This window comes from Balaenoptera ricei, chromosome 18 (assembly GCF_028023285.1).
Source record: "Balaenoptera ricei isolate mBalRic1 chromosome 18, mBalRic1.hap2, whole genome shotgun sequence".
In the NCBI taxonomy this organism is placed as follows: Eukaryota; Metazoa; Chordata; class Mammalia; order Artiodactyla; family Balaenopteridae; genus Balaenoptera; species Balaenoptera ricei.
Genome location: NC_082656.1, coordinates 3,468,743 through 3,491,080, shown reverse-complemented (window position 1 = coordinate 3,491,080; position 22,338 = coordinate 3,468,743). Strand labels below are relative to the sequence as shown.

General features: G+C 38.1%; 1 protein-coding gene across 5 annotated transcripts in view; it reads right to left on the bottom strand.

Moving 5' to 3' along the window:
• Positions 1-22,338, bottom strand: part of NUP58 (nucleoporin 58) — a 43,765-nt gene that overhangs the window by 17,463 nt on the left and 3,964 nt on the right. The window contains exons 2-13 of one of the 5 annotated variants that reach the window (XM_059902466.1): positions 21,698-21,840; positions 20,461-20,496; positions 17,590-17,739; positions 16,830-16,967; positions 15,037-15,147; positions 13,306-13,330; positions 11,995-12,060; positions 11,503-11,677; positions 8,069-8,148; positions 5,945-6,063; positions 5,421-5,503; positions 2,249-2,450 (exon numbers count right to left, since the gene is read on the bottom strand). In XM_059902466.1, coding sequence (XP_059758449.1) covers positions 2,249-2,450; positions 5,421-5,503; positions 5,945-6,063; positions 8,069-8,148; positions 11,503-11,677; positions 11,995-12,060; positions 13,306-13,330; positions 15,037-15,147; positions 16,830-16,967; positions 17,590-17,739; positions 20,461-20,496; positions 21,698-21,840 — 1,328 coding nt within the window. Of the gene's footprint in view, positions 1-2,248; positions 2,451-5,420; positions 5,504-5,944; positions 6,064-8,068; positions 8,149-11,502; positions 11,678-11,994; positions 12,073-13,305; positions 13,331-15,036; positions 15,148-16,829; positions 16,968-17,589; positions 17,740-20,460; positions 20,497-21,697; positions 21,841-22,338 lie in introns of all 5 variants that reach the window. The other 4 variants (XM_059902462.1, XM_059902464.1, XM_059902463.1 and 1 more) reach the window with 4 other exon arrangements.

Here is a 22,338-nt window from a genome sequence, read left to right as displayed (position 1 = left end):
GCACTTAGAAAGATTTCATCCGTCACAGGACAGAAGAATAAGTCACTGGGTACAGAGCACAATGCAATGAAGAGGGGCATTTCTAAATGGGCTGCATGCATCTAACAGAGCTGCTGCGTCTCACTCTAGTGGTGACAGGACTAAAATAGCTAATCCTGACGGGGAGAGACATAAAGGGATGGGCTGTGGAGCGTGCGAGACCCTTAGAGAATCAAGTGGGAAACAAGAAGACAATACGAAATGATCGCTCTTGTTTAGCTTCTCAGTTCCAAAAATCCGTACAACTCAAAATGAAAACACTGTAAGACTGTTTAAGTTAATAAATTACAATTCCTGCCACCTGATTAGAAAGCCCTTATGTGGGCTTCACAAGTGCAGGGAATGTACAAGGCGGTCAGTTTCCCCAAAGCCTGGTGAAAGTCCACAAAAAATTAAAGCACGTGAGCAAAAGGCTCTTCAAGATGATGACTCTCAGTTCAGCTCATACCCTCCACCACCACAGAGAGCAGAGACCGCATCTCTACTGTTTACCTTTACGTCCCTGGAGCCTAGCACACAGGAGGCGCTCATACAGGATGAACATACTTCTTCAGGTACCCATGAGCCCAAAACGTAACAGTGAAAACCTACAAACCTCTCAAAGCGGTCTATGTAAGAAAGTTTATAAAACAAAAATCCGACAGGTGGTTCTGCCTCAATTTTAGCTATACACCAAAGAACATAATTAAATTCCCTTACAGCATAACAGTTTAGTTAACTGACTTTTCTCGAGTTTTATTGATTAGAATAGAAATCCCTTATGTTTAAAGAACACTTAACCAAATCCCGCTTCTCTGATCTATTTTAGGATTAATATTAACTCTAAAAAGTAAACTGGTACTACAGTTAGTTTGATTAGCTGGGTAAATAATCACGAGAACTGATGATCGTCATTATGGGGTTGATTTGATATCTATCCATCCCATAATGACCTGATAGGAACCAATTCCATAGTGACTTCTTTTCCCTCTGCAACTGGAGAACGCAACCCTATACTCCAGCCAGCTAGAGAACTACTACACAGTCCTATGTCAGCCACTATTCACATGGGTCCAGCCATGGAGCACGGAGGGTTTGGCATAAATCTATCATCAACCATTTACTGATGGTAAGTCAATTCTGTCATCCCCAAATGTGAGGAACAATTTTTTAAACTGCCAAATAGTGAAACACAGAGAACGCTTCCCTAGTAGAGGCAGCCTGAACACAATCTAGAGATGTACGTTTTTTACTTTTTTGTACTATAATTTACTACTGGACTATAAGGAACTCTCAGAAACACACATGCTATAGAATAACTAATAAGCACTACACAAAAATTTATGAACAAGTAAAAAAAAAAAAATCAGTATCCATTAAGACTATATTTTTCTATGTCACACTTCAAGCCTGACAAAATAGGGACTGCAGGAGTAAAAAGATAAGTAATCATCTCTGAAAGACACAAGACCAAACTAAACACTGCAGAACTAGACCACAAAAATGTTTCCCTCATAAGAAGTGAAATTAAACCAAGGACTAAAATTATCTGCTTTCCAGTATCTCACCAGTTGTTTTCATCTGCTCAACCTCCCAGCTCATACTTCTTCATGTATAATCCAAAGCATCGCATAACATTTTTTCCTGCTCTTGCCACTGTTCTGTTCATTTTGAAAAGGTACAAACAATTCTAGCATGTACCTTCTTCCAAATGTGGTTAAGAAGGCCTGTTCTCTGATCAAACAAACCTACTGATCTTCAACACACCTTCAGTCGATAAAGACACACTTCATCCTGAGTGTGGGCATTCTGTAGCCACTGCACGTGAGAGCACACCACCCGTCAGCATCAGGTACGAAAAGTGCAACCTAGGGCTGGTTTACCTCTGACTTTAAAACGATATACAATACAGTCACAATTTTAGAATCTGTTGCTCTTAAATGTAATTCAGTAGTGAAACACCATGTTCTAAAGGGCATTTATAGCAATACAGCAAATAACATTAATTCACAATATTCAGTATCTAATTGATGTATAATTATTGCTAAGACTACCCTGCATTTTTATCAGGTATATGTTTATAATTGTGTCCATCACAATTTTTAGACTGTATTGGAACAGCTATTCATAGAAATTTCTTCAGTGCTAACACAAAAGGAAGACTCATAAAAATGCACATAAATGCTCTGCATTTTAACAGTAAGAAGCTATAACTTGAATGCATTCAGACCTGTAGCAGGCTGTTGCTGCTGTGTAAGTGTTGCAGCCATGGCAACGGCTGCTGCGTTTGGCATGTTGCTGAAAGGGGTGGGTCCAGTAGTGACTCTGGGCGCATTCTGCCACTTCTTGGCTTCTGCTCGCCTGGCTTCAAACACATCCACAGCATCTCCCAAGAACATTTTCCTGTAGCCAAGGTACTGTTCTTTGAGCACCTACAGGAATGAAAAAAAGAAAAGGTTAATCAAGTTTTGTGCGACTTGGATAATATAAGGATGAATATAACCATGAAATAAGTTAGCAAAGACAGACCAAAAACACTGCCAACATTACACACTTAATCTAACCCTCAAATCAGAAGGATTTGAGCGATGGATCGGAGAGTTCTATCACACCTTTGTATACTGTCTTCCCTATTTTAGTCATATGTCTTTACGATCAACTGCCTAACATATTCTGGCTTCAGGAGGCCCCCTTTAAAATAAGTTAGCTAAGCTTTTAGACAAGCAAAGTAATATCTAAAATCCCATTTTAAATGTTAAATATTTCAGTTTCTCCTGAAAATTTCCCCTCCAAAGGCCAAACTTTGGATAACTTTTAGATTCAAAGAGCTTTAAAAAAAAAAAAAAAAGCCCACTAAATATATATTTGTTAAATACCTTTTTTATCAGTATATATAAATACATAATAAAAGGCATGGGTGACACATACTAAAATAAGACATCACCTAAGCAGAGAGTTTGGAGGGTATAAAGAGGGCTCTTACTTGATCAACATTGTTTATTTTACAATGAGAATAACTCATGTTGAGCTTATGTAACCAAACTGGGGGGAAAAGAAAAGAGAGAGTTTATAATTTCAGAGTAAGAAAGAAAAATCACCAAGTTCATAAAGTGGGCTGGATTACCCAATACAACATTTGCCTTAATTAAGGCCATTAATAGGAAGGATTCTGTTTCACCTTAGAATTATTAAATACTTTAAGGCTTTAGCTTAGTTTAGATCAGGTTTATACTACTTTTGAAGAGACGTAAGATTTTCATATTTCCAACCTGTTCTTAGCGGAAATTAGTAAATATGAGGCTTTGGGTTGTGACAGGTATTTCCAGCATTTGAAAGCTATCGCCTCCTTCCGTGTGGACGTCAGCGTATCATGCTCCAGTTCCAAGCTTTCCCACCTCTGCAACGTGTGCAAGTGGGCCTGCCGAGAGCTGGAAACTGGGGAAATACACTCAGAAGTGGGTCTGCGACATCAGAAACCACAGCTTACGAGAACGGATCTCCCCCAAACGCATTCTCCCTCTTTCTGTGCGATTACAAGCACATACCATGCAGCGTGTGACATCAATAGCCCATAAATTTTAGTTCTACTTCAGATAATGGGAAATAATGACCTACTTTAGAAACTTAAAAAAGACATTTAGTTTTTTTTAAAAAAAAAACAAAAAACTGACACCAGCCATGATCTACAGAATTAATAAAATTTACATCTAATTTTGTCAATGTTGTGGAGGCCTGGCTGATCAGGTGGCTCGAGCCTGTTTCAACAGGTTATCTGTGTTGTTAATAACACCACAAAAGGAACAAAAAAAAACCTCTTATAAGAGGTGAACAAGTCTAGAAATTACAGTTTACTAAACGCAGCTGAAAATAAATGTCAAATCTGATCATGGAACATCCTTTGGGTTCTTGGGATGTGTATTAAAAAAAGGAGTAGGTCAAAATTTCAGGTAAAGTTTATCCAACATGAACTGGAGTTTTTTGTGCCAATCTCTGTCTCATTGTATTATGGCCCTGTTACCGAAAAACGTAGTTTTCAAACCAGAGAGAAGAAACTGCCATTGAAAAAACATGTATATTTACAAATGATGTGTCTCAGATCTCCTTTAAAATACTCCAGGGAAATCAACTGTACTTCAATAAAAAAATTTTTTTAATAAAATAAAAATGTATTAATTAAAAAAAAATACTCCAGGGGAAAAAAGCATGTGTGGAGAACTGATAAAACAAGGTCAGCAGGATCTTGATAATGGCCCAAGTTGGGTGGTGGGTACCTGAGCATTCATTATAATAGTGCTCTACTTTTGTGTATACTTGAAAACTTTCATAATAAAACTTAATGGGAAAAAACATCTGCAGAACACAGACTTCAAAGTGCCAACAGAGAATCACCTTTAGCACTCTAAAAAAACTAAACACTTATTATAGACAAAGTTTCAAGAGAATTTAATAAAAATTCCTCCTTTAAAACTAAATTATTTTAAAGATTTGGTTTAAAATTTTAAATCTATTAAAGCAAAAGGTTTGAAGTGTGCTATCACTTCAAAAATGGTATGATTTAAGAGGTTAACTTAAAAAAAATTCTATTACCATGCATCAAATTAAAATAAAAATAAAAATGAAAATATTGGTAATCTCCATGAAATTCTATTACAGTTAAGAATTTATTTAGACTCAGGTTTGGATACTTTGAATTTTAAAGGTTTTCTCTGACTATACATAATTCCAAGAAAGACTTTAATTATATTTGCTTGATTGGAAAAAGTGTATGTATATTAACATTTCACCCAAATAATTTCTAAAAATGAACATATTACACAAGGTTCAAAATATTCAGTGACAAATTATTTTATTTTTATTATTTTAATAAATACCTGTGTTTCCTGTGTTTAGAAGGGACAAATGTTGTTAGGAAGTTTTTTTATGCAGGGATCAATAAACATTTAAAACACACATAAAATTAAAGCAGTGAGACATGATTTTGCTACTAAGACTGTTTACTTTCTACAGAAATAAACTAAAAGAGATGGAAACAACCCAATGTCCAACAGAAGACGACGGGTTACACAAACTACGTACACACATGCAGTGAAATCCTGCCTGACTACTAAAGACGATGGTGAAGAAGTGTGTGTATGAACGTGGAATGTGGTTCACAATGATGAAAAAAGTTAAAATAACAGAGTGCATAGGACACTTGGATCTTTTTTTTTTTTTTTTTAAAGATCTTATCCATGGTTGTGTCTGGGCATGATTTGGATTATTTTAGTTTTAGTCTTTTTCACTTACATATAACTTTAGCTATTTCTGTAATAAGCATGGATACTTTTGTCCTGTGAATGAACAAATAAATACTTCACTTGGGTGTAGATGTCCAGATAGATGAACAGGCAATGAGAACTTACCTTCACATTTTCATGAATAGACTGAAGTTGTGCAGCTAAAGCTACAAATGTTTGATAAATTTTCTGCATAGCCATTGACAAATCTATAAAAGAAAAACATATTATCACACAAATATGTATACAACACAATCGATATTATTTTTCTATTACTTGAGTCCAATTTTTGGTACAGTTAATGTATAGGATGAATAAACTACACCAATACTTCCATGGATGAGAGAAGACAGCAGAACAGACTGAGAGAAGGATTCCTCCATCAGTAATCTGGGGGATTACTGGGGGGCGGGGGGGTGGGTGGGGTGCCCTAGGACATCTGCCCATTACATCATAACAATTCATAACAAAGCATTTTATATTTATAGGAAATAAAGATCTAATCGAGGACTTTTAAGGAAATTGTCTTATGGCAGTTTAAGACAACTACTAGTAATAATCTAGAATATCGACTATATAACAACAGCTTAAGCTCTCTAAGTGAAAAAACGGTGCTATTAAAAAAAAAATTACCACGGAAAGCATGTTACCTTGAGGGGTGATATGTGAATTGTTCGCTTGGGTGGCAAGATGGTTTTCCAGTTCTTCAATCTGTTGTCTGTACTGCTGGAGCTGCACCTCAAACTGCTGAACCAGGATTCTGAAGTAGCTACACAATAACATTTACCAAGTCAGATCACAGTTTTAAAACATTGTTTCCTTTATATTCAAAATTCCAACAAAAATATGCCCCTGTTTAAGTAGGGCCTTTGAATTAGTCTGATGACATAATGTATCTTTAAGTGACACAGATATTACTGAAACAAAAACCCAAACTTGTAAGTTATCAAGGTATCAAAAATAGATGCACAGCCTTACTCCAATCATGAAAAAATACCAATTAAGGGATAATCTACAAAATAACTTAATACTCTTCAAAAATGTCAAGGTCATCAAAGAAAAGGAAAGACTGAATAAATGTTACGGATTGGAAGTGACTAAGGAGAAACAACAACTAAATCCAGTGTGAAAAGAATCCTAGAACAGAAAAAGTACATTAGTGGAAAAGACAGTAAAATTCAAATAAGTTCTGTATTTTGGTTAATACAGTACCAGTGTTAATCCTGTTCTTGATAATTATACTATGATTATGTAATATGTTAACAGTAAGGGAAGCAGGTAAGGGATATAAAAAAATTCTTTGTACTACCATTTTTCCAACTTTTCTATAAGTCTAAAATTCAAAAGAAAAAGTTAAAAAAAAACGTGCAATTGTCAACTAGATTTTACAGCCGAATACTTACAGTTCTTACGTTTATAATCTGAAATACTATTGATATTTATAATCTGAAAACACTACAGTGTACTACAGAAAGAGTATGTAATTATAATCACTATTCTGATAAATTTAACGAGAGAATGCTAGAAAGATAAAAAGGGACCTTGAATAGCACAAAACGCAGTCTGAACACGACTCCACAAGAAATGGGGAACTGTGAAAGCTTTTCACAGTGGAAAATCACACAATTCAACCCATCTCAAAATTATCTCTGATGGCAGCATGAAGAACAGGACAGCAGAATAAAATACTGCGGAAGTCCAGCGAAGGAGCTCATCCCACGCTAATCTGAGAAAGGCAGGAGTGTCACTGCCATTGTCCAGTCCTGATTCGGATCACTGTACTGTGGTTATGTAAGAGAGTATCCTTATGTTTAAGAAACACACTCTAAAGTACTCAAGCATTAATGGGTATCATGTCTGCAAGCAACTCTAACTGTCCAGGGGGAAAATGTATTTACACATATGGAGAGCAAGGAACAAAACTACAGTAGAAATGTTAACATGCAGGGAATCTGGATGGAAGATACATGAGAATTCTTTGTTTCATTCTTGAAACTTTTTTGTAAATCTGAAACTATAATAAAAAGTTTAAAAAAAAAAAAAAAAAAGGGTGAGGGGCCAGGAGTCAAACAGACCCCTACCACTCAGAAGCTCAGGATTCTCCTCTTCATTCATGCCTCAGGCTCCTCATCTCTAAGACTGGAATGTGACAGCTGTGGAGGGTTTGTGGGAAAGCAGATACAGCAGGTGAAGTCCCAAGCGCGTTGCGTGGCATATGGCAAGCATTTGAGAATATTAGCTATTATTCTCTTGCACAACACAGACAAGACATATACCACATGCATGGAAACCACATGAATATACAAGCTGGGTACAGGCGGGTTTTTCAGGTTCACTTATCTACACTTTGTAATTTTTCTTCCTGAAGATTTATTATGTATGCAAATAAAAGTTATGGAAGTAAGTGAAAGAGTTAAACTATACTTAGTATGCCCTGTTTAAGGAAGGGACTATCATAAAGTATTTTTTAATTGAAAGTCCTTATGGGTATAAATGTAAGTTTCTACTATCTGCACAATGTAATCAAGTAGAATAGACCCTGTAAGTAATATGAAGTGCAACTGCATAATAGTGGGTAAAAGCTCAGACCTTAGCCTTCACTTACCTTTCAATAAAATGGGGACAATATACCCTCTCAGAGTTATTATGAGAGTTAAATTTAAAAATCCACATAAAGTGCCCAGACTTGCTACAAAGTAAACTAAAAATCCCTACCCTGTATACTGTTTTTACTGTTCTGCTTTTTTAAAGAGAGAAACATTTGTTTAACTTACTCAGCAGGAGCTGTATTTTCATGTTGGAGTCCAGGTGGTGTTTTCTGGGTTCTTAAAGCTATTTCAGCATTTTTTAACTCCTGATATAATAGAGGTTAAAAAAAAGAAAAAGCCAATTAAAAGTTAGGCTAAAAATACTAACTACCTCTGGACTGAAACTTCAACAATGCCATTCCCGGAGCTTCATATGCTGTGAGAACTTATTATGGATGAAGCCACTTTACAAGGTGCTAAAACCTCCTTCCAGGCAAGACAAACTGCACTTTTAACAAACTTTATAATAAATTTATGGTCTATTTTAAGAAACCATGGATTCCTGTAGGATTTGTGAAGTCAATTCATCCACAGTTAAAGATAGTGTTACTATTTTAAAATCTGTAATAATACAACTTTAGAAAACAGTATTTATAAAAAGCAAGGTAGTAGTAATAACCCTGAGGTTGATGACAGCAGCAGTTAACATTCTGGGTACTTACTTACTGTGTACCAAGCCCTGTGCTACAGGCTCTCCTTCTATTATCATGGTCACTCCTCAGTAACAACTCTATAAAGTGGGTGACGAAGTTACAGACATTAAGTAATTTGCCCAAGGCCACGCAGCTGGAAGACCTGAGACCTGAGTCTAGGGGCCCAATTTTTTATACCTCACACACTTAACCTCCCTTCCACTCCTCTTCAGTGCCACTCTTATCTTCCAGCCAATGGTTTTTCAAGACTCATAATGTGTCTAACCCACTTACACTCCACATTCCTATCATTTCATTGCTTCCGCAACCTCTATTTCAACGTCTATTTAAGTTTCCCTTATTTAAAAAGAAGTCTCTTATCCTAACTTTATGTCCCCTGCAGCAACTTCCTGCCTTCATTTTACTGCCCACCTGTGAAGTCTCTAACAGTCTCTAACTGTCCCTTCCACCTCCGTGTTACTCTCCACCGCAGGCTTCCGTCCTATGACTCCGGACACGGGCCCAGAGCCTGGACTGCCCAGCGCTGAGCCGCGCCTGGGTCTCACTGGCAGGGCTCCCGTAACGCTTAAGGGCCTGCAGGCCCTCCAACATGCCCTCTTCCTGCCTCCTCGCCTTCCGCTGTCACCCTGCCCCTTCCTCGTGGCCTGGGAACCCCCCACAGCTCTCAAGGCTCAGCTCTTGAGTGTGCCACTACCGCTGCGTGCTGCTCCGGAGGGAGGCTGGACGCCCACTGAGCCCGCTGCACTCCGTCACACCTTGTCCCTGGAACACTTAGGTGACTGCTTTAGCTCACTCTCCCTAGGATACTCTAAGTGTTTTGATCCCAAATGCCAGAGGAAGTGCTCTGCACATAACAGATGCTCCAAAAGGTTCTCTGAATTTGTGGATTCAGCAATATAACTTCAACGAACCATGTGGCACCTGCCCTGCCCACAGAAAACATTAACCACGCGACTTATCTGGACTCTTAAGTGATGTCCCCCAGACAGGGCATGTGAAAGACTTTACTTTCATAAGGTTCTGGTCTTCACAATCTCAACGCTGCTCCTTACCTCAGAATTGCTTTTATTTCCCAGAAAGGCTTTCTTTGAACAAAAGGTTTTGGATTTAATAAGATGGATAACTCCTTCACTAAGGGAGTCAATATTTCTGTTTTCAATTGGCAATTCACGAGACTGTGGGTAGAGCACTAATTCCTGTGTATCTGAAATAAGAGAAACCACAGAGCAAACTCCTTTGAGATCTCCTATAAACTTTCCTCAACTCAACTCAGAAGCCATTTTCCCTTAAGGGAACTCTCGACTCCTACCCTCTTCTTTCTCAGTCTTCGGGCATTTCACTTACCCCACGAGACTTCAGTACTTTGGAGTTCTCCTTTTGTCTCTGAAAGACAAGTCTGGTTATGTGACAAGTGTCTCACAAGTGTTTGTGGATGGAATCACCCAGTGTGAGAGTTACAATGGTTCCCATTCTTGTGTTCATTTTTTTCCCTTGAGTTTGCCTCCTCTATTACTTTGATAATGACCTTGTGCATATAATTTCATAAAAATTTCACACATGAAATTTAGAATTTCCTATAATGTTTAATCAGAGTCAAAACACTCTCCACAGTCTAAAGGCTTAAGTAACATTCTGTTCCTCCTAGGAAATACATATCTGATGATAAGGGAAGAATAAGTGGGAAGGAAACATGGGGGAATACTTTATTCATATTTAACCAAAGAATTTGTAAGTGACCAGGAAACCTGAAAGCAGACAATAAAGCCTTTGAATCCTCTTTAAGTATCATAGTTTAGATTAGCTATTTTGGTAACACATTTATTAAAAATGTCACAAAGTATTCTCCAATAGTTGACTTAAAGACACATAAGCAGGTAAAAACTTCCAGTTACAAAATAAGTCTTGGGGATATAACCTACAGCACGGTGACAACAGGTAACAATACTACACTGTACATCTGAAAGTTGCTAAGACAGTAGATCTTAAAAGTTCTCATCTGAAGAGGAACGAAAAATTGTTAACTATTTGTGCTGATGGGTATTAATTAGACTTCTTGTGGTCATCGTTTCACAATATACACAAACATTGAATCATTACGTTGTACACCTAAAACTAATAACGTTATATGTCAATTACATTTCAATAAAAAAAGACACAAAGCACTTCACAAATTTTTACTTAAAATATTATCACTTAATTTATGAAGAGCACAGCACCCTGATAAACCCATTAAAAAGGCGCATATCACGTAAAGTTCATTAACAGATCAGGGAAAACTTCAGGGAAAGATTTCTAGATTGCCATGATCAGATCAAGTATACTGTACAACTGTGAAATATAAAACAAGTAAGTCATCTATCATCATTCTTCCCCACTGATGTGAAGAAGATATTTTACGTCATGTATTATACCACCAGGACAAGAAGCAAGTAGACATTAGTGACAGAAGGTATCAGCCTCATTACCATTTTTATTAACCGAGACCTAACAAAACTAGCAAGTCGCTGGAACTTAATATCTATAAAGCATGATATAATTTATATTTAACCACTGACAGATTAAAAAAATGTGTTTTTCCCTCTTGTATAATATAATAATTTAGGCAGTAGGCACGCTTATGAAACAAAGCAGTCAGGAGCATAAGCTCTAGAGTTGGATTACCAGGGTCTGAATCTATGCTCTTAGAAACAAAGCTCTCTGTTTTCTTGTTTGAGGTAATAACAGTACCTACCTCATAGGGCTGTTGTGAAAAATCACTAGGTTAATATATCTAAATTGCTTAGAATACTGCCTCATACATAGTAAGCACTCAATAAAACCCAGTAACTGTTAGTATAGTAATTTAAAAGTATATGCGCTATATGGTTTTCTTATAGCATGTCTGTATGAAACTTCATAATTTTAAAAAGACCTATTTCTACTTGAAAAAAAAATAAACGAAACTCCTACAATAAAATGACAGTTTACCTGAGCAGTTTCTATTTTCAGTTTGTCAATACTGAGAGTGTTCCTCTGCAGCCCACTGGCAGCCAGCGACAGAAGCTGCTTCAGAGCTTTAATATCTTCCTGCACTTTAAGCATCGCTTTTGAAGACATTCTACTAATTTCTTCTTGGACTTGTTTTTGTTCCTTCACAAATTTCCTAAAAAAATAAATAAAACTGAGTTTAAAAAAAACACACCTTTGGTTTTATACAGAAAAAAAAGTAGGCTGGTCAGAGTTTTACATCCAAGTGTGTTAAGAAGCAACTATTAAAAATTCACCTACAGTTCACAGAATGGCAGTTACAGAATTTTAATTCCTTTATTTCTGTAACTCCATTGTTCTGCTTTCTCCCTCATTTCTAAAAGCACCACAGTGCTCCCCACGTTAGAACGCTCAGGAGGGGGAGAGGGTCCCCCGAAACACCTCCCGGCACTCCAGTCTGATTCGTCTGCTGACAACACCTCGCACACTTACTGCAGGCTGTCCACGTCCTGGCAGATGACGGCAGGCAGAGTCTCGTCCTTCAGTGCTTTACTATCCCTAAGAAAGATGCCACAGGCGCGTTAACATCAGAGAGCATAAAAAGCTGACGGCTCTGTATATCTTCTTTGGAGAAATGTCTCTTCAGGTCTTCCATACCTAGAGGTGATTCACTGTGTTGTACAGCAGAAACTAACACAACATTGTAAAGCAATTATACTCTAATAAAGATGTTAAAAAAAAAAAAAGCTGACAGCTGAGTTCTACAACAGTATGTGTTAAGATACAAGAAAACAGAGCAAATATTCCCCATTTACAGTCTTCTTGGATGATTTTGAAGTTCTTTATAAAGAACAATAAACTTCGTGATCTACAAAATAACTAACAATTCATCTGACATGGAGGTTTCTTTTCTAAGGAGACTGGCATCTATTATAAGTACACGTAGATACACTTGACTAAATGTTTAAGAACAAAATAAATAAAACAAAATAAATAAATTAAATAAAAAAATAATAAAACTTCTCACAATGAGTTGCTCACAATATTTTACAACTTCAATTTGTTCTTCAACAAAATAAGACCTAGGAGTAGCTTAAAAGAATGATGACTATTTAAGGAAGACAGGAATAAATGAAACTGGGCTGTAATGGTGGGAGCCGCAGATCTGTACAACTTCGGGGACATAACCCTGGGCAAACGGCAGGCTCTCGCCTCTTCTCCCTTTACGTAACAAGGCTAAAACACACACAAGATGTTTGGGAGGCTGGAGCTTCGTCATTTACTTACAAATGCTTTATTTAATGTAATAGAAATTATGTGAGAATACAATTGGCAAGAAAATAATGATCTTCAAATGTATATATGACGTACATGGAGGTTATTCTCCCTCTTCAACATCAGTGAATGGTGCTGGGACAGTAATTTATATATAAAATAAATGGTATATATACATTTTTAATTTGTATATATAAATAAAAAGTGCTCCGAGAGTAAAGTTCCATGAGTTGTTCAACATTTACTAAGTTAAAAAGACACATACATATATTTGTGTTTATCCATATTATTTGGGGAAAAGCCAACTATTTCCTAGGAAGAACTAGTTGTAAATTTTCTTAAAGATCTGACCTTCCATAATCTCTCCAGAGCCTATGCTTATTATTTTATTTTTGACAAAAACTTTAAAAGAATTTTTCTTCTAAATACCTATAAGGTTCCATTTACTTCCAACCATACCATTGGCCTATAGTTTAATACGTAAAACTCTTTCATTAAAATATTTTAAAAGTCAAATTGTAGACTTACTCTGGTCTTGTTCCTGTTTTATCACCTAGAAAATTCAAGAAGCTTCGTGTAAAAATAGGTTATTTATCAATGTATTCCAAATACAAATTTTAAGTTAACACAAACTAAGGTATAAATAAAAATTGTTAAGGATTTCTTAGAATGCCTCTTAATAAACAGCATGTGATGTCACGACTTGTCACAAACTCTAAACACAGCATGTTACAGACATGTTTATGTACACATAAACACAGTTAGGTAGCTGATTTGCATCTATTTCTTTCAAGGGCAAGAATCTTCCTTTTTCAACTATCTTCCCTGAGAACTCTCCCTGCCGAGGAGTCTAAGTCCCGAGAGCTTCAGCTGACACTTTTTAAGGCCCCCTGAACAGGCTGCTCCATCTGAGTAAAAAAAAAAAAAAAGCTGCTAAAACATCTAAGGCTATTTTTTGAATTATGGAGTTACTACAAAGAAAATTAAGTAAAAACAAGAGACAGGACCTTATGTTTAAAATTTTTCATTCGAAGAGAAATAAATCCAAATTTTCTAAGATCAAAAGGATTTTACCAACTTTTAGGATAGTAATTCACTCTTTAAAACAAGTATCTCCTACAATAAAACCCATGTCCAAGTTTTAAAATCCCTATACAGATATAGGACACTGAATATTTTACAACGTCATGCATTATGCCATTCTAAGCTCTTCCAAGCGGTTCAGTGCAGTGTGTATGCACGTGCTCCAGCTGAATATGCTTTCATCAGAAACAGAATAGGTGTTGTGAAACAAAAAACAAGCAGATCACACACACAGAACCAACAACCACAAGAAAACTGCAAAATGAATTTGGGTTGGAAAAAAATTTTTAAAGGATATTAGGCATGCCAAGAGCACAGCAAGAAGGGCATATTCACACTGGTTGGTGAGTAAATAAATTGGTAAAACCTTTCTGGAAAGCAATTTCACAATATATGCCAAGAGACTCCAAAATGTCCCTCCCTATAAGCCAATGATTCAATTTCTAGGTATTTGCCCTAAGGAAATAACCAAAATATGAACAAAATTTATAATAAAAGTACACAGCATCTTCTGCGTGCCTGGCTCTCCCAAGGTTTTACCAGCAGCAATCCTCGAACCAACCCCATGAAGCAGGGACTGTTATTTCCCCTACTTTACAAAGCACCGAGATAGCCTGAATAAGGTCACAGAGCCTGTGAACAGCTAAGCCAGGATCTGCAGCCAGCAAACCAGCTCCAGAGCCGACTCTTAACTACCATACTATGTTGCCTCTCTCTACAAGGATACCCAATACAGTGATGCTTCCCAGAGCGAAGATCTGGAAACAAACACTAACCGCAGGATGATGACTGACTGCATGATGACATATCCATTCATAAAACTGACATTAAGCAGCATTAAAATATTTGTAAAGAATTACGGACACTGACTAAAACTTGTGATATATTACACGAGAAGGAATAGGTTACAAAACATGTACCATGGTCTCGATTTTTAAAATGCATATTAAAACACGCATTAAGATAGTTACCTAAAACATATGCACATACAAATCTGAGTTGTCTACAAAAATAAAATCTTAAATGCACAACACACACAAAATTTGTGAAATATAATGCAAACTTAAAAATAATACCTTTACTATTGAATATTTAACTAACAATCTTCCAGACGTAGGAATTTAAGTTCCCTCAACAGGACTGTTAGAACGTGAAATTAAGAGTAACATTACTTACTCTTTTTATCCGATGAGCTGCTAAAATCTAACCCTCCAAGGCCTTCGTTGCCTGCAGATGAAGTAGCTGCTGCAGTTCCCAGAGATAGACCTAATGCATTCTGTCCAAGTCCTACAAACAAGCCAGATGCCACTTATGAAGTTCCTCAGTCTTTATAATGATTTCCCCACTGATCAAAGCACTCAAATACATTTAAGTTGGATCCCAGATTATTTTCATTCTTGATTTGGACAAATAGTAAGATACAAGTCTAGAGCATGCTTTGGACAAAGACTGATAATCTTGCTTGGATTCAATGGTATATGTACTTTGAATAATGTGATTTTATTTATTAAAACTGCCAGAATATATCTGTTCATGGATATTTGTGGATACTCGATTTTACTTTTTTTTAAACCCTCTCTATCAAAGCAGTTTTAGTTTGCATATTTTCAGGTGAATACATCTTGTCTTCCAATCATGCTTTGGAATTCTATACTTTTAAAATAATCTAGTACTGGATGTGTTAATTAACTTGATGGGGGGGAAACAATGTATACAGTCAAATCTTCATGTTGTACACTTTAAATATCGCACAATTTTATTTGTCAATTATACCTCAACAAAGCTGGGGGAAAATAAATAAAATAATCTAGCATGAATTCATAAGATTTTAGTATAATATAAAGCAAACAGTTCTACTACTAATGAAATTTAAAGAACTGATAATTAAAGACTTGAAGTTCAAACATCAAGATTTCACATTTTCAAGTTTTTTTCCATTAAACTTAAAAAAAAAAAAAAAAAGTAAACTTCACTTATTTAAATCCTACTTCACAGACAAAAGGAACTGGAGCTAAACTCTAGTAATCTTAAGTCATCGGTGTGTACCTGTGAATCAAGTAGCAAAATTTCAAAGATCCTGCACTGGTAAATCATATAAGTCCATGCATTCTCAAGCTGACACAATTGTGTTCTTTTTAGACAAGATGCTATTTACCTTAAAAACAGGAAACTGCAGGATATACTGGATAAGAGCATGGGATAAATGAAAACTGGATTTAAATCCTGACAACGTGTGAAAAAACACAGCTGAATAAATGTTATGAATTTTTAAAAAATCAGTGGCACCTTTAGGTTAACATAACTATAAAGTAAGCATTGAATATTGTGTCAAAGAGCCTAAGAAAAATCAGAACAGACCTAAAAACTCAATAACAAGACACAAAAACTACCCTCTTACTCGTTTCTATTATTTTCGTGTTTTGCTCCCATGGGAATCTTTGGGAAAGATGTTTAAATATTTATCCTGCAAAGAAATGTACGTTATAGTCATCTAATGATTTGGTTATTAGAAGACACCTACAAAATTTGACTATAATAAAATCATTTAATACTTGTTTTTAATGTCCTGACTTCAAAGCACTCTAACACCCTTTCCTAAGATCTATAACAGAAAGCCATTCCCAGAACCCGGCTTATGAGGTCAAGTTGTGTCACAGTGAATTTAGAGGCTAAACGATTCAAGACTAACCAACTGCCGTTTATTAAAAAGACAAACTTCTCTAGAATAGTTTACTGGCTCCGGAAACAGGCTCTTTCTTGCCTCCTTACCTAGTCAGTCAATGTTGAGAAAATGCATTTCTAAAATATGGCAATCATGTATGAACAACTTTATTTTATAATTCAGTTTTTACACTAAAAGGAAAACATAACGGTTCAAGAGACCACGTGATCTGCTGCAAAGACCAAAACAAAGACAGTAAATTTACACACGAATATTTACTCTTCCGGAGAGTAAATATCACAGTTACCTGATGTCGCCGTGCTTGCGCTTTGGAAAAGCGGCCCTCCCAAACCCGTCAAGGCTCCCCCTAAAGAGAGGCCTGCGGGTGCGGTGGTGGCTGCAGCTGCCGTCCCGCTCAGGCTGCTCAGAGTGAATCCTGTGGACGCTGTAAGAAGTGAGCCCGTAAGCCCCCCCAGAGCGTGAGCACCACAGCAAACACAAGACACTTCCTTAAAAACTGACATCACGATAAACTTGGCTCTTGAGAAAAAACACTCACTAAATCTAACATTATATATACTTGAGAACAGAAAGAAATAGTACCTTTAAAGTAAAAACCAGTGACAGGAATAAGGGGTTTGGTTAATACCAGCATGGCATCAGCTAAGTGACTCCAGGCAGTAATAGAGTTTTCAACCCAGGCTACCAACTCCACACTCAAAACCGGATGAATCCTAAGCCAAGCAAGGTTTATACAAACTCTTTATCCTTCCCTGTCACCAAAGTGCGCCTTGAAAACAAAGTAGACATCAACAGTTTCACATGGGCCCTCTCACCCGCTCCCCTGCTTTGCTCTGTAAAGAGACCAACTTCCAAGAGGGCCTCTGCTGCTTTAATGCTCAAGGCTGATCGTCACAAACCAGTAATTCAGTAGGTCAACACTGCTGAATGACTGAAATAAAAATTCTCCCAAACTGAAGTTATCTTTACCAAAGGTGGATACCTACATTCACTGACCGAAATTAGAACTCAACCAGAAAATGCCACCCTCCCCCGACACGCCTCACCTGCAGGAGTCGACGTCAGAGCAGATGAGAGCGTGAGACCGCCAGCCGAGGCAGACGTGATGGGCAGCGCAAACGGTGTGGCGGACGCCGCGGGTTTGCTGAAGCCTAAGCTGAAGCCTGCCGTGGACGCAGACGTGGTGGCCGGCGGGCCTGTAAAAAAACATCCCAGCTTACCGTAGCTGCATGTGTATTATACAGGTATCAATCAGGAGCCTGGAAGTCTACTTCTCGTAGATGGAACAAAGTGTATATGTACTTATACACTTATGAGAGAGAAAAAACCATTCACCAAATCAGGGTGCATACTGAAGATGAAAATCCAATCTATGTGGTAATACTGAAATTCAATTTCAGCCCTACCTCTAGATATACCTAACACGGCGCTTCCCCCCTCCTTTCCTTTATACTCAGCAGCAAAGAGTCCTTCTTCTCCAGGACTATTTAAAACATCTTCTCTGCTGCCTGAAGCCCTCCTGCTCTGCTTCTGCGTCTGTCACTGCCCTCCAGTCCCCTCTGTCCGTCTCCCTCCTCGGTTCACCTCTTTTTATTTTTTTAATTTATTTACTTATTTTTGGCTGCATTGGGTCTTCGTTGCTGCGTGCAGGCTTTCTCTAGTTGCAGCAAGCGGGGGCTACTCTTTGTTGTGGTGCGTAGTCTTCTCATTGCGGTGGCTTCTCTTGTTGTGGAGCACGGGCTCTAGGTGCACGGGCTTCAGTAGTTGTGGCACGTGGGCTCAGTAGTTGTGGCACATGGGCTTAGTTGCTCCGCGGCATGTGGGATCTTCCTGGACCAGGGCTCAAACCCGTGTCCCCTGCATTGGCAGGTGGATTCTTAACCACTGCGCCACCAGAGAAGTCCTCGCCTCTTTTTATAAATTGAAGTATAGCTGATTTACAGTGATTCAGGTGTACAGCAAAGTGATTCAGTTTTATACACACACACACACACACACACACACACACACATATATATTCTTTTTCAGGTTCTTTTCCATTATAGGTTACTACAAGACGTTGAATCTAGTTCCCTGTGCTATACAGTAGGTCCTCGCTGTCTATCTGCTTTACACATACTAGTTGTGTATCTCTGTTCACTTCTTAAATGATACTCCCTAAGGCTCCATTCTTGCTCCCTCACTTCCTGAAACATCTCACCCACTTTCAGAATCTCAAGTAGGTTCATGGGTCTAAATCTACATCTACCTGAGTCTCCAAAGACTAGCTCTACCTGGATGTCCCTCTGGACCCCTACACATCTCCCTATAAAAAAATTTCCTAACTCCCCCACGGTCAAGTTGGTTGCTCAAGCCAGAAACCATAATCATCCTTGACGTCTCCTCGCTCCCCTGTATTCTGTCAGTACAAGTCCTGTCAATTCCACTTCAGAGATATCCCTGGATTACACACATCCTCAAAAACCTTAGTTGAGGCCATCTCTCTCTCAAGAACTATTATAATAACCTCCACGATCAGTCTCCTCTAATCTACTCTTGGAATTATCTCAGTTACTTTAAAAAAGAACAAAATAATATGCTGCTGATTCCCCCGACTTAAGGTTCCCACTAAGTCTATACATTAGTCTTCAGAATAGATTCTAAAGGCTTGGTACCCAAAAACCTTTCCTATGTGGTCCTAACCTGCTCCGCCAATCTCCTCTTCCTACCATGCCTACCCTCAGAATCCTAAACTCCAAGAGCAAAGCACCTTTGCTATTTCCCTGGATCCTTTAATGACTGGGCCTCTGCACTCTCCACTCCTGCCTGAACAGTGCTTCCTGCCCTGCCAGTCAACAACTCCTGTTCTCCTCCTCCTCGGCCTTCCTAGTGCCTTTCATGCGCCTCTCAGCGCGCGTATCAGGTGACACCAGAACCCATCGCTCGGCACCCAGCGGCCCCTGACCTCATCAGGGTCCTCCACCACGTTCCGCTGATACTTAACGATCAAGGCATTGTGTAGACTCACGGCCACAGCCAGGAAGGAGGAGTTACGCAAAGTTACTAAACAGAGAAATTATGAATGACCTGCACTTTGGCTTCTCCTGAAGGCACTGAGAGAAAAGAAGTCAGAAACTATGCTTCTGGATCATCCTTGCCACAAGTGGAGGTCCCTGCAGAGTAACATGCTTTGAAAACACGCATAGGCTCTGAAATCTCAGGAGAGGATCCAACTGCTTGCCCTTGTAACCAGTCCTGTATGAAACTTTGGTGGTAGACAGATGTGCTTTCTGTTGATAACAGGTAAGTAGCATCTAAGTGAAGCAAGTTCACCAATTTTTAATTTACTTCAATGTTAAGTTTACATTTAATTAAATTAAGTAATTTTAATTGAGGTTCCTCACTGTCCTCTCATCCTTTCACATTATTCCCTGGCATCCAGGTCAAGGCGCTGTCACCCTGGTTACCCACATTCCCTGCAGCATATCACGATAGAGAACCACGATATTTTTGAGCTGGAAGGGAATTCAGAAACTTTTTATTCCAATACCCTCATTTGAAAGATAACTAAAAGCTGCCAGATATGACCAGCTAAGGCCTCACAATTATTTAGAGGTACAGCCAGCGCTTAATTCCAAGACTTCTGGCCTAAAGTTTGGTTCTTATTTCACTAAAAGGGCTTAAATGACTGAAAAATATAAATGTGAAATAAATTTTGACAGAAAAAGACAATTCTGTATTAAAATTTTTTTCTGAACTAAAAAAGGATTACATAATCATCGATTTTTTTAAAATAGTAAAATACTGAAAGGTTCTTTGAAAAGTATCTATGATCTATATCCAGTTCCTTATATGTTTCTCCTATAGCCCAGTTCTGTGAGAGATTAGGAAAGAGTAGAAAAACCACAGATCTGGGATCTTCCCTCAAAAATTCTTACTCGGAGTTAATCCTGTAGTTACAGCTGTTGCTATTCCTGGGGACAAAAAGAGAAATAAACTTTAACCATCAGTGGCAGATGGCATTCTTTTGGCCTGTCACAGGGCAAGACGTGGAATCACCCTCAGGGAGTGATAACACTGCTGGTGAGACTAACGGGTACCACAGTATCTTCCACCACAACCACTGCCTAATACAGCGTTCCTTCTATAGCACTGGTTCTCATATCACAGGCTGTGTATAATTTGATTAATTAGGGATTAAGAGTTGTAAAATGCAAACAACTATTGCCTATAACAAAATCCGGCAAGGAGGAAAAAAAGCTAGTCCAAACAAAACACCGGCACTGTCTCAAGAGGCACACTGGCTGGTCTCACGTTTACACCTGCAGTTCTTCCATGGTCTCTGTGTAGCTGTGCAAAGTGCTGCAGTCGAGGCTGGCAGCTCAATGCACAAGGTGGTAACACAGACCAAGAGACTCCGAGGGCAGAGAATAAAGGTAAATGAGGAAGTAAACTTTTAAAGTGGTGGCTCCAGTGAAACATGTACTTTGCTTATAATAGCAAAGTATCTGTATTTTTTTAAAAAACTTTTTATTATTGAAACGTCCACCAGAAACCTTTACCTCCTGCCCTTTTCCCAGTGCAACAATTGTTTTAATAATAAAAAAATCTGAAACATCTCTTAGGAATGTAAATTATAATGTTATAGCAAAATAGGAAGCTGACTGTCCCATATATGCTATATTAATTAATGTCCAAACTGTAAACTTGACTCAGTCTTCACCAAGATAAAACACTGCATTATATAATCTAACATAAACTTGAATTACTTTAATTCACTATTTTTGAATAGATTTATTTCCTTTAATTCTTAAATGTATGTGTGTGTTGTCCTTCCTTACACTGAAGTAAGTCACAGCTAATGGCTGGCCCTATCTCTGACCCTTGATCCCACATCCGTCTGCCTTTTCATCTCAGTATTTACCATTTTTTAGGTCTACCACCAGTGACGATCCTTGTAAAGGGAGGAGACACAGGACAGAACCTGCAGAGAATGAATACCCCACACCCACTCCCTGAGACTCTGACAACCCTCCTTACCTGTGTTCGTTCCTCCTAGAGTGAACCCAGTGGCAGTGAACCCAGTGAACCCAGTGGCAGAGGAGACACAGGACAGAACCTGCAGAGAATGAATACCCCACACCCACTCCCTGAGACTCTGACAACCCTCCTTACCTGTGTTCGTTCCTCCTAGAGTGAACCCAGTGGCAGGTTTAGATCCAAAGAGCCCGGTTCCAAAACCACCAGAAGGAGCAGATGTTGTCACTGGAGTTGCCGTGCTCCCCAGAGTCCCAAAGCTGAGCCCCACAGAAGGGCTGCTTGTTCATAGAAAACACAAAATAAAGTCTACTAGAGCCAATACTTATTTACGGGAAACGCAAGTTAGCTCTTCGAGGTTAATTATTTCTCCATTTAAGCATCTCACACATCTCCACAGGATACAAAAGTAATCACAACTCACCTTCCACCAACCACGTTCAAATATTTTTCTGTTCTCTATAAAAATAAATCCACATACAAAATTATTCTTAAAAAATGCAACACCAGTCTTCAAGAAAAGCAGAATCTATAGCAATTAGGATTTCAGATGCCAAGGAATCATAAACAAGATCACGTATATTCTGCTTTCATCAGTTTTTGTTTGAAAACTAGCGTATTTTAAAACAGCCATAGGAAATCCTACAAATATGGATCATTTTCCTTCGGAACCATGTACGTACAATTCACACTGCTAAGCTCATTTGTTCTTCCCCGACTGCTAACATAAAGACATGCCCAGAAATAGGAGAGTTACTCGAAGCTGTCCCCGCCACCTC